The following is a 16,252-nucleotide window of genomic DNA, read 5'->3' as shown; positions in this document are numbered from 1 at the left end:
GCAATCCTACAGATGAGGTTGCAGGAAACATTAAGTTAATGATTGAGCAGTTTTTACAAAAGATTCCAAACCAGGATTTGGTTATCAAATTAAAGGTAGCAGATTGTCCTAATTTACGTGAGGCTACCCAGCAAATGTGGAAACGTAAATGTTTTGTGCAACCTGAAGTTTCTAAAAGTCAACTGTTAAAAGTTTTTGCAATGAGCATTTCTGGTAAGTGTAAGAACTCTCATTGTGGGAGGAGTCTTTCTCAGGGAATTGGCCAATCACAGTTCATGGGCGGGTCCCAGTCTGTGAGTTTCACAAGAAAATCAGTATCCAAACAATTTCTTTGTTTTTGCTATAATCAGGTCAGTCATTTCAAAAAGCAGTGTACACGTTCTTTTGCAGATGTATAATCAAAATCTGTCAAAAATGATAAATTTGATAAACGAGATTGTTATCCACAGTATACTGGGATAAAACATGTGACAGCTATGACTGACAGTAAAGATTATCTTCTGAGCTCTCTGAAAAGAATGTGACATTTAAGGCATACACTATCAGTCGTTACAGAATAGCAAAGATCCAGTTAAACAAACTAGCTAGCTATCCCATGACAGTTTTCATTTCTTCTGTGGCTCAGAGATTGACAGTTCTTTGTGTTAATCCTTCCAGATACATGGAAGAGAGTCCATGTACGAAACACAAAGAAAAAAAAATATTTAAAAGGTACTTTTACCTACTAATGTAATTGTTTTAAGACAATGTTTAGACCTTGTCAACTTTTCTTAGAGATTTTAGCAGACAAAGCATCTGCCTGAGTAAATCTTAATGAATTATGGAGGCTTATAAGGATATAAGGTAAATATTTTTAGTAATAGTAGAGGCCTTGTATACAATCATTTAAATATCTAAAGAATTCAGTATTTCCAATTAGTGTAGATCTCTCTCAACCATTTTACATTCTAGTGTATGTGGGTTATGAGACAATGTTATCAGTAAAAATGTGTTAGGAGTGCATTGAACAATGCTATAAGTCAGACACATTGTGGGTTTTGCACCACTTGTTTTGCTAACACCTCAGGTTACACTAAAAGATGTTATTACAAAGAAAGGCAAGGGGTGTTTTGCCTAGTGACAATTGGATATTGAGGAGAAAGGCTTGTCAGTTGAAGTAGGAGATAAATATTTCTTGGCTCAAATGACGCAACGTGAGAGAGAGTCACAGTTGTGTAATTGAACATGAAAAAGTCACTCCTTCACCTTTTAGTGGACATTTGTCGGGAAGAAATCTACTGTGCCTATATAAATGGATCCAGATATTGGCACATTGGAGTGTATGTGATGGGATTTGCTGTTTGGATTCCAGATCAGCAAGTTTTGTTACAATATAAGCTTCCTGGATATACCTTATGTCTGCACAAAGAGCTGAACCTGAGGCTGCCTTGTGTTTCTTTTGCAGTCAAAGTGACAGTACAAATGGGGTTCATTCACTCACATTGTATCTTTCTATTTGGTCCATGGCAGGCATTGTTGGTTCTCAAAAATAATCCACTTCAACATGATCATGTTTCTTTTTAGAAACAGAACATATAGGAGAGATCAAAATAAATCAGTGGTCCTTTTGCAAAATTATAGCAATTGTGAGTGTAGTAGTCAAAAGCATATAAAAATTTGAAAAAGCTACTTCTTTACAAGATTTAATTCAGTCACAAGATACAGAGGGGAACCCTGACATTTTATCTTAGTTAGAATCAGTACAGACTGATAGTGGAGATACAATTTATTGTAAAAATATTGAAGGTCAATTAGTTACTTATACTTCAACTATAATGGCTGGAACGCTATTGAAATTGAATTATTCTCTCTTTGCACATCAAGTATCTGATTTTTTTTGTATGAACTAATGGAAGTCAATTTTTGAAATACTTTTTTTAGAGCCCTTTTTTTTAATCAAATTTCTGACTCTTGTTTTATTTGTTTATAGAAAAATCCAAAAGGAAAAGGTAAACCCAAACTAACGATTGGGTGACTTCTTTACATGTTATACTTTTTAGCTTAAGAGCTTTAGTATTTTCTAGTATAGGTTTGTCACTTTTGAGTTGATGACAGGACAAAGAATGTCTATTCTTCTATCTTTTGAGATTAACATACTTTGTTATTTACAAGCTGTTGTATAGAAAGAAGTGTGGTTGCAAACATTGTAACAACAGGTACAGTAACTTCAGAGGTTTTCTGCTCCAAATATGGCTAGACCCTTGCTAGATTTAAAATGAAATTATGTTTTGAATAGGATTTCTACTTCTGAGTATGTCAAGAAATGTATCCCAGGGACTCAAGTTATGGTTAAGAATTACAGATCTGAAGGTACTTGGGATGCCAACTGGAAAGGTGCCTTTGTTATTCTTAAGTTAATTGGGACTATAGTTCATTGATTTATGAGCCTAGAATGGTCCTTATTGATCAATGAAAATTACTTAAGAAAAACATATTATATTTTGATAAGAATTTGATACTTGATTTCATTTTCTCTCCTAGATAGGTCTTTTGTTTCTAAGTCTAAAGAAAATTATTTTTTTTTTCTGGATTTTTAAATTCTACTATGACCATGGGACAAGAACAACTAAACCTCTATTTGTCACTATTTTCTTGTTTTTACTTTCATCGTTACTTCCTTTCTAATTGTGTTATTAAGAACTATACTTTTTTGGATGTACTTAAACGTTTTCCTCATATGAACTTGTTTCATAAGATCCATTCCAATTGTTTGACCATTATGAGACAGGGAGTTGGGATGCGATTCTCAAATATGAATTTTTATGAATTATCTGCTATAGGAGAATATAAGTGTTTAGAGCTTGAAAATATTTTAAAACACATTGTGTTGCCTATTGAAAAATAATAGATTATGCAGTTATGGGAATTTTGAAATTTGATACCTTCTCCCCCATTACCTTCGTTAGTTTAGCTAATAATAATAATAATAATAATAATACTAGTTTAGTTTACATTATAGTTGTTACATCTAGGTTTCTTAATTATTTTACAGAAACACATATTATGATAAACTTGTAAACATATACTTTATTTTATTTTACTAATTTTGTTAGAACACACACAACTTGGGAAAGTTAGATGGATGGGTTGCTATAACAAGGATATACAAAAATTGTAAATTTTAAGCATTATTATCAATTCGAGGATAGATTTATCTTATTTTAAAAAGAATGGATTTAGGAATTTTACTTGACTTATTGATATATATATATATATATATATATATATATATATATATATATATATATATATATACTTCTATTGAAGAAGATGCCAATTATATCTAGATGAATAAAGATATAGTTCAAGTACATACAGGTTTGTGTGGAAGAGAAGGACCTGATTTAATGTGTTCAAACAGAGTTACTGTTGAACAAAATAATACGGAATGTTGAAAACAGGGAATAAAAAAAGAGTTGCTTGCTAGTCATATATAGATAGATAGACTATATAAAAATGAATATGGCAATTGGATAATGGCGAGTTATGATTACTTAACATACTTATAACAGTTTGGTTTGAAAGATAATGTATAAAGGCTTATATTGTACAAATTATTTAGTTATATACATTTCCTGGAATGGAAGAGATGTTATTTATTAATTAATAATTTAAATTACAAAGTAATATAATTTAACATATCAGAGATATTTACTTTTTCCTCACATTGAAATAGGAAAATAGTTATATGATATGGTCAAAGATGTAAGAGTTTTACAAAAAGTTAAATACATTTATGAAATTGAAGGAAGAAAATCTTTGATGATATTACAACATTTGGATGAAAAACTAAATTAAATTAATAAATAATATAATGATTTGTAGTCTCTGGATGGAATGAAATAGTTACATTTTTCACAGTAAAATCTCTGGGTTTTGGAGAAGTGCTTATGTCCGTTATCTGACATATCCAAATGTATTATTGTTTATTGTAGTGCTTGTCATATTTTGTTTGTATTTAAAAAAAAAAAAAAGATGAGCAGAGACATTTCTTATTTAACATGAATGCACTTTTATTAGTTGAATTATATCACATTGAGGGGGAATTGGTAGATATTTAGTTTAATACTATTCTAAATGATAAAAGTCTCTGAAATACATATACAGTAAACGTCATAATGTAATATGTTCATTTTTGAAGGTTACTTCAATTATGTCTTTGTGAAGGACAGAGAAGCCATTTTGCTATGTATGTACAGTATTTCTATTTTGAGTTTCTATGTCAGTATGTTGGGTGGAGTTACGTGTCCTAACTATAGACTGAAACCATATATGCAAAAGTGGGTGTTACTTTTATATTTAGACTTACTGCCTTCTTGGGACACACTTTTTGCTGACATCCTCTTTTGAAGTATTGTGACAGCTGAGAAGTCTATTTCGAACACCATAGTGTCTTGGGTGGGTCAGAATCTCCAACCCTGTGTCCAGCTTTTGTGAATGACCAGCAGGGTGTGTGCTCAGGTGCACATAGGCCTTATAATGGAGGTTTAGGAATACCTCAGAACTCCCAGTTGGAGACTGTTCCACCCAACAGACAGGGGGTCTGTGCATGGGAGTCAGGAGGACTCCAATCCTCTCCAGGAGTCAGACGCTGCAGGTGGCAGCCTGCGTGTGTGTATCAGTGTGTGTGTATCTGCAAGGGGCAGTAATTGGCCTGAGGACTAAGGCCAGAGTGGAGCTGTGGACACTAGAGTAAAGCGGTCTGCATAAAAGCACCTATGGTCGGGGTGGCCAGTATAAAGAGCCCGGTGGGCTAGCATTTTCTCTTTGTGTATTTACTGGAGAAGAATCCCTGTGTGGGAAACCTATATGTTATGGATTTTTTATTTGCCTTTTAATAAAAATTGGCCTCCAGGCCCTTATAATATAGTTCCTGACCATGAAAAATTGAAAATGCATCTACTACTAGAGCTAATGGTCCCCCATGTTACAAACTACATAAATCAGAAGCCTCGTCAAGATGGAATGAATGCTATTTGGAAACTTTCCTGATGCTGTGTTTGTCAAATTGTCTATTTAGACTTCCCTGACCTCATTTGTCCATTAGATTGGAAGTATTCTTCAATAACCTGGAAAAGAGCTGGTTTAATCCAGCCCATGACATGTGATTGAATGATTGGCTGCATAGCTTTCTTCTTTAAAAGCTTTTTATTACACACTAATCGCAAACTGTTCTTCAAAGAGACATTCCCAGCAGGGGTTTTCTCCTGATCTACCTGTGCCGTAACCATGCTAACATGCAACAAATGGCGAAAAAAAAAGAATTTCTCTCACAAATAAAAGGGTTAATTATCTTAGCTGGATTTTCTACATTCTCAAGATAGAGAGATCAAGAGAACGGAGAACAGAACATAAAGATTACTAATAGGGAAGAGCAAAGAGAGGAAATTGGACTTGAGTGGCTATTCAGCTCCGCAATCTGTTTTCTCAGGTTGGATAATTGTGATTCTGTCTGCTTTTAATGCTATATTACTATCTTTTACTCCTTTTTCTGTTTTCTTGGGTTTGATAATTGCGAATCTGCCTGCTTTTAATGTTATATTGCTGTATTTTACCCTTTCGCAAAGAAATAAATAAAGTGAACTTTTCTGATAGTGTGTTTGGTTTTTTGGACTTTTCTGACCTTATTTGTCCATTAGACTGGAAACTTTCTTTAATATCCTGGAAGAGAGTCCATTTTTAATGGTGAGCTCTGGGCAAAACCATTTCCCCGCTGTCGAAATACAATATCCCTGCTGGGAGGATTCCTTTATTCACCTTCTTTTGTGGATGCAGGAACCTGCTTGTTTTCTTTTTTTTTTTTCTATCAGCCTGCTGGCTAATCAAAAAAACAAAAAAAAAAAACAAGTAATCTATGGGCAGCTTAGAAAGGAGCTTCGGAAATTTTTAATTTATTTTTTTGAAGCTGGTGATAGGTGGTAGGGGCTTCGGCTATGCCAGGAGCATGATAAAAATTTATGTTTTTTTGACCTTACGACTAAGTGCGTTGTGTGCAAAATTCATCAAATAAAAAGACTTTCATTTATATGCACAACATGTCAGGGCTCCTTATCTAGATACCTGTCTGCAACGTGCATCTGTTTAAATTAATAAAACCTTGGTCTAGTGGCAAGCAGCATGGACCCATTTCTTTGGATTCTTTTGTAATGTAAACAATATTATCAATTTGTGTTAATGCTTAAAAAAAAAAACTGTTTCTACAGCATGTATAGCTTTTAATTGTCACAAAGCAAGTCTATAAGTTCGTTGACCCATTCAAAACAATTCCCTCCCTGTGTGTCTGATAGCAATAAATATACCAAATATTCATATTTAACCACTTCCATACCGAGTCATGTAAAATGACGTCGGCAAAGTGGTTGTCTAGATCCGGGCCGACGTCATATGACGTCGGCCCGTTCTAGCAGCCAGTGCGCGCCCCCGGCGGCGCGCAGCGGCGCGATCAGGGATGAGGCTCGTCCCTCGGACATAGCCCATCCCTGATCAAGGTAAACAGCCAATAGAAATTGGCTGCTTACCACGTGATCGGCTGTGTCAATCACAGCCGATCACATGAGCGGCTCCAGCACGAGCCGCTCGTTCTCTCTGCAATGCGCGCCCCCGGGGGCGCGCAGAGCAGCGATCGGGGGCGAGGCTCGTCCCTCGGACAGAGTCGATCCCCGATCTAGGTAAAGAGCCAATGAAATTGGCTCTTTACCATGTTACCGGCTGTGTCCAATCACAGCCGGTCACAAATGTCAACAGAGAACACGGTAACTAGCTGTCACCGTGTTCTCCTCCTCACACACTGATCCTGTGTGAGGAGGAGATTGTGGTAACAGCTAGTTACCAATTACAGTGCACCCCAAACACACTGATTGCCCCCCCCCCAATAAAGAGCACCTGTCACTAGCCCATCAGGTACTCAGATGACAGGTACTTGGGTACTCTGATGGGCTAGTGACAGGTACTCGGGTACTCTGATGACAGGTACTCTGATGACGGATACTCTGATGACAGGTACTCGGGTACTCTGATGACAGGTACTCGGGTACTCTGATGACAGGTACTCGGGTACTCTGATGACAGGTACTCGAGTACTCTGATGACGGGTACTCGGGTACTCTGATGACAGGTACTCGGGTACTCTGATGACAGGTACTCGAGTACTCTGATGACGGGTACTCGGGTACTCTGATGACAGGTACTCGGGTACTCTGATGACAGGTACTCGGGTACTCTGATGACAGGTACTCGGGTACTCTGATGCCAGGTACTCGGGTACTCTGATGACAGGTACTCGGGTACTTTGAGTACCTGTCAACGGAGTACCCGTCATCAGAGTACCTGAGTACCTGTCACCTACCCATCAGAGTACCCGAGTACCTTCCACCTGCTCATCAGAGTACCTGACGCCTGAAGTACCCAAGTACTTGCCGCCTGCTCATCAGTACCCATCACTACTCATCAGTACTCATCAGTACCTATCACGTATCAGTACTGATCATCAGTACCCATCAGTACAGTATCACCTATCACCTATCAGTCAGTGAGTACTACTCATCAGTACCTATCACCTGCCTGTCACCTGCCCATCAGAGTACCCGAGTACCTGTCACCTGCCTATCGGAGTACCCGAGTACCTGCCACCTGCTCATCAGTACCAGAGTACCTGTCACCTGCCCAACAAAGTACCCGAGTACCTGTCACCCTTCATACAGCCACCATGTCCAAGTCCAAAAAGGTTTATATACGTCCTCCGTTTAAACCTAAATACCGGTGTTATGGCAGCAGATAGCTGCCATAACCCTGGTATTTTTTTAAACGGTGGACGGTTGGCTTTCCGATAAGGGTGGTCCCAGCGGCGGATTCGCCGTGGGATCACCCTTCCGGGATGGCGGAAGAGGCGCCCCCCCTCCAGACGCGTTCCGGTCCTTTTCCCCGCTTACCGGACCCGCTGGCAGCGGGGAAAACGATCCGGTCCCGAATCCTCACAGACAGGATGTCGAGTGAGGGCAAGCTTGCCCTTACTTGACTCTATGGTCTTGGAGGACCGGAGCTACGGAAAATGTTGTTGCCTAGCAACCGGTTTAAAGGTCCTTTTTTTTTTTTTTTCATTTTATATAATATTTTTTTTTTTTTCTATCTTTTAGTGTACTTGTGAGATCTGAGGACTTTTTGACCCCAGATCTCACAAAAAAGAGGTCCTGTCGTGCCTATTTCTATTACGAGGAATATTTACATTTCTTTTAATAGAAATAAAAATGATCATTTTTTTTTTTTTTTTAAACGGTGTAAAAATAAAAAATAATAAATAAAATAAATAGTAAAAAAAAAAAAAAAAAAAAATTAAAGCGCCCTGTCCCCGTTAGCTCGCGCGCAGAAGCGAACGCATACAGAAACCCCGCCCACATATGTAAACGGTGTTCAAACCACACATGTGAGGTATCGCCACGATCGTTAGAGCAAGGGAAATAATTTGAGCCCTAGACCTCCTCTGTAACTCAAAGATGGCAACCTGTAGAAATTTTTAAATTATCGCCTATGGGGATTTTTAAGTACCAAAGTTTGTCGCCATTCCGTGAGCGTGCGCAATTTTGAAACATGACATGTTGGGTATCTATTTACTCGGCGTAACATTATCTTTCACATTATGGAAAAAAATTGGGCTAACTTTACTGGTTTCTTATTTTTTAATTAAAAAAAGTGAATTTTTTCCAAAAAAATTGCGTTTGGAAGAACGCTGCGCAAATACGGTGTGATAAAAAATATTGCAATAATCTCCATTTTATTCTCTAGGGTCTCTGCTAAAAAAAAAAATATATAATGTTTGGGGGTTCTAAGCAGTTTTCTAGCAAAACAACTGATTTTAGCTTGTAAACACCAAATGTCAAAAATAGGCCTAGGCAAGTGGCTAGGATGCATGATGATGCTCCTTGGATGTTAGGCCCCTCTATATGGCTAGGCTGTGAAAAAGTCTCACACATGTGGTATTGCCATACTCAGGAGGAGTGGCAGAATGTATTTTGGGGTGTCATTTTTGCTGTGTACATGCTATGTGTTAGGAATATCCTATAAATTGACAACTTTGTGTAAAAAAAAAAGTTTTCATTTTTTCCCACATTTTCCAAAAACCTGTGGAAAAAAATGATATGTTCAAACGACCCATAATGCCTCATAGAATATACGTTGGAGTGTTTGCTTTCCAAAATGGGGTCATTTTGTGGACTTTTCCATTGTATTGGTGCTCTAGGGCCTTGAAAAGTGTGATAGGTAGTAAGAAAGTTTTATGTGTATTTATGCTCCTAGAACGCCTGAATGTGCTTCTTGGACGTGGAGTCTCTTTTTGTGGCCAGGCTGTGTAAAAGTCTCACACATGTGGTATCGCCATACTCGGAAGGAGTAGCAGAATGTATTTTTGGGTGTATTTTTTGCTGTGTACATGCTATGTGTTAGAAATAGCTTATAAATTGACAACTTTGTGGGAAAAAAAAGAAAAAAAATTTTTTTTCTTCATTTTCCCAAGAATTGTGGGAAAAAATTACAACTTCAAAAAACTCACCATGCCTCTTACTAAATACCTTGGACTGTCTACTTTACAAAAATTGGTCATTTGGTCGGTATTTGTACTGTCCTGACATTTCAGGGCCTCAAGAAAGGAGATAGGCAGTCAGTACATCTGGTGTGATCAATTTTCAGTAATTGGTACCATAGCTTCTAGACTCAATAACTTTCACACAGACTAAATAATATACACTAATTTGGGTTAATTTTACCAGAGACATGTAGCAGTATACATTTTGGCCCAAATGTATGAAGAAAAATTAATTTTTTGCAAAATTTTATAATTGAAACTAAAAAAAAGTGTTTTTTTTTCAAAATTTTTGCTCTTTTTTTGCATATATCACGAAAAAAAAAAACCCCAGTTGTGTTCAAATACCACAAAAGAAAGCTCTATTTGTGTGAAAAAAATGATAAAAATTTTGTTTGGTTACAGTGTAGCATGACTGAGCAATTGTCATTCAAAGTGTGAGAGTGCTGAAAGCTGAAAATTGGTCTGGGCAGGAAGGGTGTCTAACTGCTCTGTATGGAAGCGGTTAAAGCTTGTTTGGCTCTACTTCTCCTGTGGATCATAGGAACACAGTTCATTCTGCACTCCTGTGACCTGTTTTCAGCAGACAGCAGGCTGAAGCCCCCTGTCTGCTGATGTCAGAGAGTCAGTCCAGGCTTGGGCAAGATCGTAACCATATGGTTGGGATCTGCCCACATGCCAGGGCCACCACCTGGCTCAGCCTCTCAGTGAGCCTCTGAAAGCCTTAACTGGCTGCTCCCACCCTCTCCACAGCCCAGCGCTCCAGTAAGCACAGCGTGGACTGAGCAGAGAGCAGGTGACTGACAGTCACCAGCTCTCTGCTCAGCGAGCTCTGAGAACAGAGTGATTAGCTGTGTTTGATCGCTTGGTTCTTAGAGTTAGAGCCCGCAGGGGACAGATACAGCAAAGCACTGATGCTGCATCCACCACGGTAAGTATCATTAATTTAAAAAAATAAAAAAAATTCACATACTTCTCTTTTAAGTCTGCAGCTTTTATTAAAATAATCTCAGGTGACAATGCCATAAAAGTCTTTGTTCAGGCACTTTCTATTATAGGGTGACAACACTCTGTGGTGCAGCTGGGCTGGGCAGGCAGCATGGTGTGCTGAAGCAATGGACGGGCAGACTGATTGGTGTATCCATTGACTTTGGATTAATTGCAAGAATGCGCATCGTATTCCACCATTGGAGGGTTTTATGCTCTTGAATATGCACCTTAGTTTCTGGGAACTGTGATACCATCTTATGAAAACTAATCTTCAGGCCAATAGTACCCTTTGTTTTATGAACCTAATCCCTGCACCTTCATGCTGCCCATGACAGCATTTCACTGGTTGGTGATTGGCTCTGGTTCCCCTTTGCCCGCCCCCACGCTATGCTTATTGGATGCTACCTGATCTATCATAATAATTGTTGCTCTACTGCTATATTTGGTCTTGAAGAAGCCTTGAATTGGTGAAGCGTTGAATGGACAATGGGAAGCATACAGGCTCTACAATTATATCTGTATTTTGTTGGACATACTATATATTGATTGACTTCCGGTATTAATAGTAGAGCATCTTCTATGCTAATGTGTGGATCTTTTGTAGACTTTCTGCCCATGTTTTAACCACTTAAGCCCCAGCCCTATTTCGGACACTTTTTGTTCACAAGTTAAAACCAGTATTTTTTCCTAGAAAACTACTTAGAACCCCCAAACATTATATATATTTTTTTAGCAAAGACTCTGGAGAATAAAATGTCGGTCATTACAATATTTTTTGTCACGTGGTATTTGCGCAGCGGTCTTTAAAACGCCATTTTTTTGGGGAAAAATTTTGAAAAATCACATTTCACTGCATTTAAAAAATACTAAACAGTAAAGTTAGCCCATTTTTTTTCTATATTGTGAAAGATGATGTCACGCCGAGTAAATAGATACCCAACATGTTACGGTTTAAAATTGCGCCCCCCCCCCCCCCGTAGGATGGCGACAAACTACGGTCAATAGAGATCTCAATAGGCGACGCTTTAAATTTATTTAACGGTTACCAGTTTAGAGTTAGAGTGTAGCTCTTTTTTTTAATCATTGCTCACGCTCTAGCGATCGCGGCGATACCTCACATGTGTGGTTTGAACAGCGATTTCTTCCGTATACGTTTTTTTTTGTGCGCGAGCTAACGGTGACGGATACATTTTTATTTTTTTTTTTCCCATTTATTTTATTTATTTTTTTAACTTTATTCTAGTTTTTTTTTTAAAAAAAAATCTGATCACTTTTATTGCTGTCACAAGCAATGTAAACATCCCTTGTGACAGTAATATGCAGTGACAGGTACACTTTATGGAGGGATCGAGGGTCTAAAAGACCCTCGACCCCTCCACTACACTTCCCTGTATGCAAAACGCAGAAAACTGCATTTTTGCATACAGCCGTTTTTTAAAATTTGCCGCCTTTTGCAGCACAGTAACCCGGAAGTGACGTCATGGACGCCGCCTCCGGGTTACGTCATCGGAGACCCGATCGAAGCCATTTCCGGCATTGATCGGGACTCCATCCAGCCGGCGGACGTGCCGGCTGGGTGCTCAGGGCTCCCGGTGGGACGGGAGCCCTGGTAAAATCCACGGAAGGTGGCGGGAGGGGGGGGGACGTCCCCTCCCGCCCCCCCGGGTAACCAACGAGCGGCTCCCGAGCCGCATCGGTCGGTACCGACGGAAAGCCAACCGTCGGCTCTAAACAACGGTACCGGGATGATGCCTCTAGCTAGAGGCATCATCCCGGTACACTACCGCAAATTTACCGCCGTCATATGACGTCTGCCCAGGGATAAGTGGTTAATATTTGCTAATAAATGTACTGGGTTGTATATTTTTGTGTGGCCTTCCATATTGAGCCTCTAAAGTTGTTTTATTTGTTAGGCGGGATCTGAGCTAGTCAGCCCACACTCTTAACACTCTGTCTCTGTCTCACAGTTGTACTCCTGTGTTGTCACATAGGCTTCTGGGGGGGGGGAGGCTATGAGTAGCTGTTTTAACACACATTATGCAGGCGAGATCTACTGTTCTCACCATCAGGAAACCAATATCGAGAAATGCTATTTAGCCACTGCTGGAGTGTACATAGAAAGGACGTGGTTGCATCAAGAGCACTAAAATCTAACTAAATGTAAGGGTCAAAACATGGCAAAAACTATTTATAAAAAATATATTTTTTAATGCAGTGGTTCTCGACTAATAGGTCAGATTTTTAGTATTACTTTGGGGAGATGAAGACTAGAATACTGCAATCACTGAGCAGCAAATGAGAGCACCTGTGATGTAATTTAGTTATCTTACAAACCTGGCCTGTTGGTGGGTCCCGAGGACCGGAGTTGAGAACCACTGTTTTAAATATAGTGCATGTGCCTTAAACTGACTTCATATCAGCCAATTAGGCTCTGCTGCAGTGCACATGTGCTGACAAATGGAAAACAAACAGGAGTGGGTTGTCATCAAGTCAGAGGTTGGGATGGGGATATGACCAAGCTGTATTGCTTAACTGCAGTTGAGAACATCATCAACCTAGCTATGCTGTCTGGCTAGTCTCTGTAAATCTCAGGACTGGATTAACAAATTAAAAAATTCTTTAAAAGGAACTGAGTATTTTGGTGTGTGTATGGAATTAAAATTTAAGGTTATAAATCAGTCCTCAGTGGATCACAAGTCTCTAATCCAAACTTTCTCAACCAGGGTTCTGTGAAATCCTAGGGTTCCTCCAGAGGTTGCCAGGGGTTCCTTGAACAATGGTCAATTTCTGCCCCTCAGATAAGCAACCCCAGACTCCAACATTTTTTTTATATATCTGTAGGGAGGGATCATTCCCAATGGCCACACATGTATAGAGCATTCTTCCCAGTGACCATCACACTAATGTACTGTGAGCTATAGAGATAGCAACTATTAGTAGAGGTTCCCCAAGCCTGGAAAGGTATTTCAAGGGGTCTTTCATGTTATAAATATTGAGAAAGGATGCTCTACTCCAAGCCTTCATTGGATGAGATTAGGATTACTGTTGGATAGAAACACATTGGGGGGGGGGGGGGGGGGTGGCAGTGGCATCATGCTTCCACCGCTCTTATAAACATAGGAAAAAAACAGATCCTACCCCTAATTAGCAAAAGGGGTGCAATCAGTTCTCTGTTCTATGCTGTGTCTTTGACCGATACAACAAAGAGATCACCAGGAGCTGCGAGCTTCCTGAATTCCTCTGCCCTTCCCTGATACTGTTTAATCTGCTTAGTTAATGTGGCACACAGCAAAAATGCTAGTTTCTTGCGCCATTATAATGGTGTCCCTCCACAGATTAATGAAGTTCCTCCTGCCAGGCCCTATATTACTACAAAAGAAAGTAGTGATGCAGGAATTGGCAGGGGGAAGTGTATGAGAGGCAGAGGAGTAGAATGCTATAGGTTTTACCAGAGGTTTTTCTGCTTGTAGACAGCAGTGCTCTGACTCACCGCCCGTTGGGGGTAAATAGTCAGAGGCATTTTGATTTTTATTTTTTTTGGAGGGGGAGGGGGTTTACAATAGTATATAGAATCAACACAATCAATACAACGCATGTATAATATACCATTTTTTGAACATTTAGTTTTGGATAGCATAGTAATGGCTATAAACCTTTTCAGTTTTTTGTTTGTGTGGCCCACTGGAGAGATTTATCCTTCCCTTCATGTCTTGAAGACACAACCAGAAATGAGAAAATATCAAAAAAGTGAGGGGAATTCCAGTGTTAGACTACAAAAAAAACTTGATGGGGGGGGGGGACGGGGTGTGAGGTCTAATCACATAACTGCCCAAAAACAACCGAAATAGGTTGTCTTTACATACACTTTAAAGAAGCCTTTCTCAACTAGGGTTTCGTAGAATCCCAGGCTTCCTCCAGAGGTTGCTAGGGTTCCTTGAGACATAAGCCATTTGTGCTTCTCAGATAGGCAACCACTGACACCATTAACCTTTTAGGATAAGGGGTGGATTCTTCCCATTGTCCACCAATGGAATTTGCATTTTTCCCACTGACCTCTAATGTAAGGAGCATTCTTCCCACTGAGCACCAATGTAAGGAGCATTCTTCCCACTGAGCACCAATGTAAGGAGCATTCTTCCCACTGATCACGAATGTAAGAAGCATTCTTCCCACTGAGCAACAATGTAGAAAGCATTCTTCCAACTGGTCACCAATATACGGAGCATTCTTCCTACAGATCAGCAATATAAGGAGCATTCTCCCCACTGAGCACCAATGTAGAAAGCATTCTTTTTACTGGTCACCAATATAAGAAGCATTCTTCCCACTGAGCACCAATGTAGAAAGCATTCTTCCTACTGGCCACCAATATAAGGAGCATTCTTCATATGACCACTTAGCTAATGTACTGTGAGACGTAGTAATTATTGGCATTGGTTCCCTGAGACCTGAAAGTTATTTCAAGTGTCCCTCCATGGTAAAAGGTTGAGAAGTGCTACTATAAGGCATACAAGCCCCAAAATAGGTACTGAAACTACTTTTATTTTACAGTATAAACTTACAGTATATTTTACTTTCAACAGTGTAAAACCAACTAAACCATGGAAAGTAAAAACAACACAAGCACAAAAGACAACATGCTAACTTCCAAGATCTACCCTTGAGGGATTTGCAAAGGTGTTACATTAGTAAAGTTGTTGAAGAGTTATCCAGGAGTCCAAATATACCACCAATCTAACATAAGTTATGAGATGAATTTGCCTTTTGTTGCCATCTTGAATTTCTCCGACTTTTGACAGGTTAAATAGACACATTCTATTTTTTCATAGTATAATAACGGTATTTATTCATACTAGTAATGGGGCCTTTACATAAACAATTAAAAATGCAAGAAATGAGAACCTTCCATACACTTACAGGAATAAGGAACTTCTTGATCTCTTCCAAAGCATGCCCCATCCTTGCGTAGGCTTCTGCCGGAGGAGCAAAGACCTCAATGAGCACATGAAGGTCATCATTAAGATGGAAGTATTTTGCTTCCCCACTTTTTCGGAGTTCTTCTTCCTGCAGAAAAACATAGTGAGAAGTTATCTTACTATTCTAACTGCCCAAACTAGAGAAACGTGTTACTGGTTTATAGAAAATGCCTGAATAGAAAGCAGAAAAAAAGCAGCTGTTGCAGTTGCTAAATATAGTCAATTAATTTATTTTTTCTCATGCATGTAACGTGGAAGCTGCTAGCTTCCAGGCAACTGAACCCTATAAAAAAGGCAGCCAAAAATGTTCAGTCCGCACTACATCATGGAAAATAATACCCCTTTCTTCTGGATTAGCTATGACTTGTTAAGAGTACAAGAGTACAAATCCACAATACACACTATATTGTCCTAAGTATTTTGACGCCTGCCATTACATACACAAACTTTAATGGCATCTCAGTCTTAGTCCGTAGGGTACAATATTGAGTTGGCCCACCCTTTGCAGCTATAACAGTTTTAACTTTTCTGGGAAAGCTGTGCACAAGGTTTAGGAGTGTGTCTATGGGAATGTTTGACCATTCTTCTAGAAACGCATTTGTGAGGTCAGGAACTGATTTTGGATGAGAAGGCCTGGCTCACTGTCTCCACTCTAATTCACCCCAAAGGTGTTCTA

The 16,252-nt window shown here is 39.2% G+C and overlaps 1 protein-coding gene across 1 annotated transcript in view; it reads right to left on the bottom strand.

Annotated features, from left to right (window-relative positions):
* Positions 1 to 16,252, bottom strand: part of KHDRBS3 (KH RNA binding domain containing, signal transduction associated 3) — a 192,931-nt gene that overhangs the window by 63,634 nt on the left and 113,045 nt on the right. The window contains exon 5 of the mRNA XM_082258238.1: positions 15,518 to 15,664. Coding sequence (XP_082114364.1) covers positions 15,518 to 15,664 — 147 coding nt within the window. The remainder of the gene's footprint in view (positions 1 to 15,517; positions 15,665 to 16,252) is intronic.

The sequence above is a fragment of the Pelophylax lessonae genome (genome assembly GCF_965119305.1).
Source record: "Pelophylax lessonae genome assembly, chromosome: 5".
Classification (NCBI taxonomy): Eukaryota; Metazoa; Chordata; class Amphibia; order Anura; family Ranidae; genus Pelophylax; species Pelophylax lessonae.
This window is presented reverse-complemented; position numbering and strand designations above follow the sequence as displayed.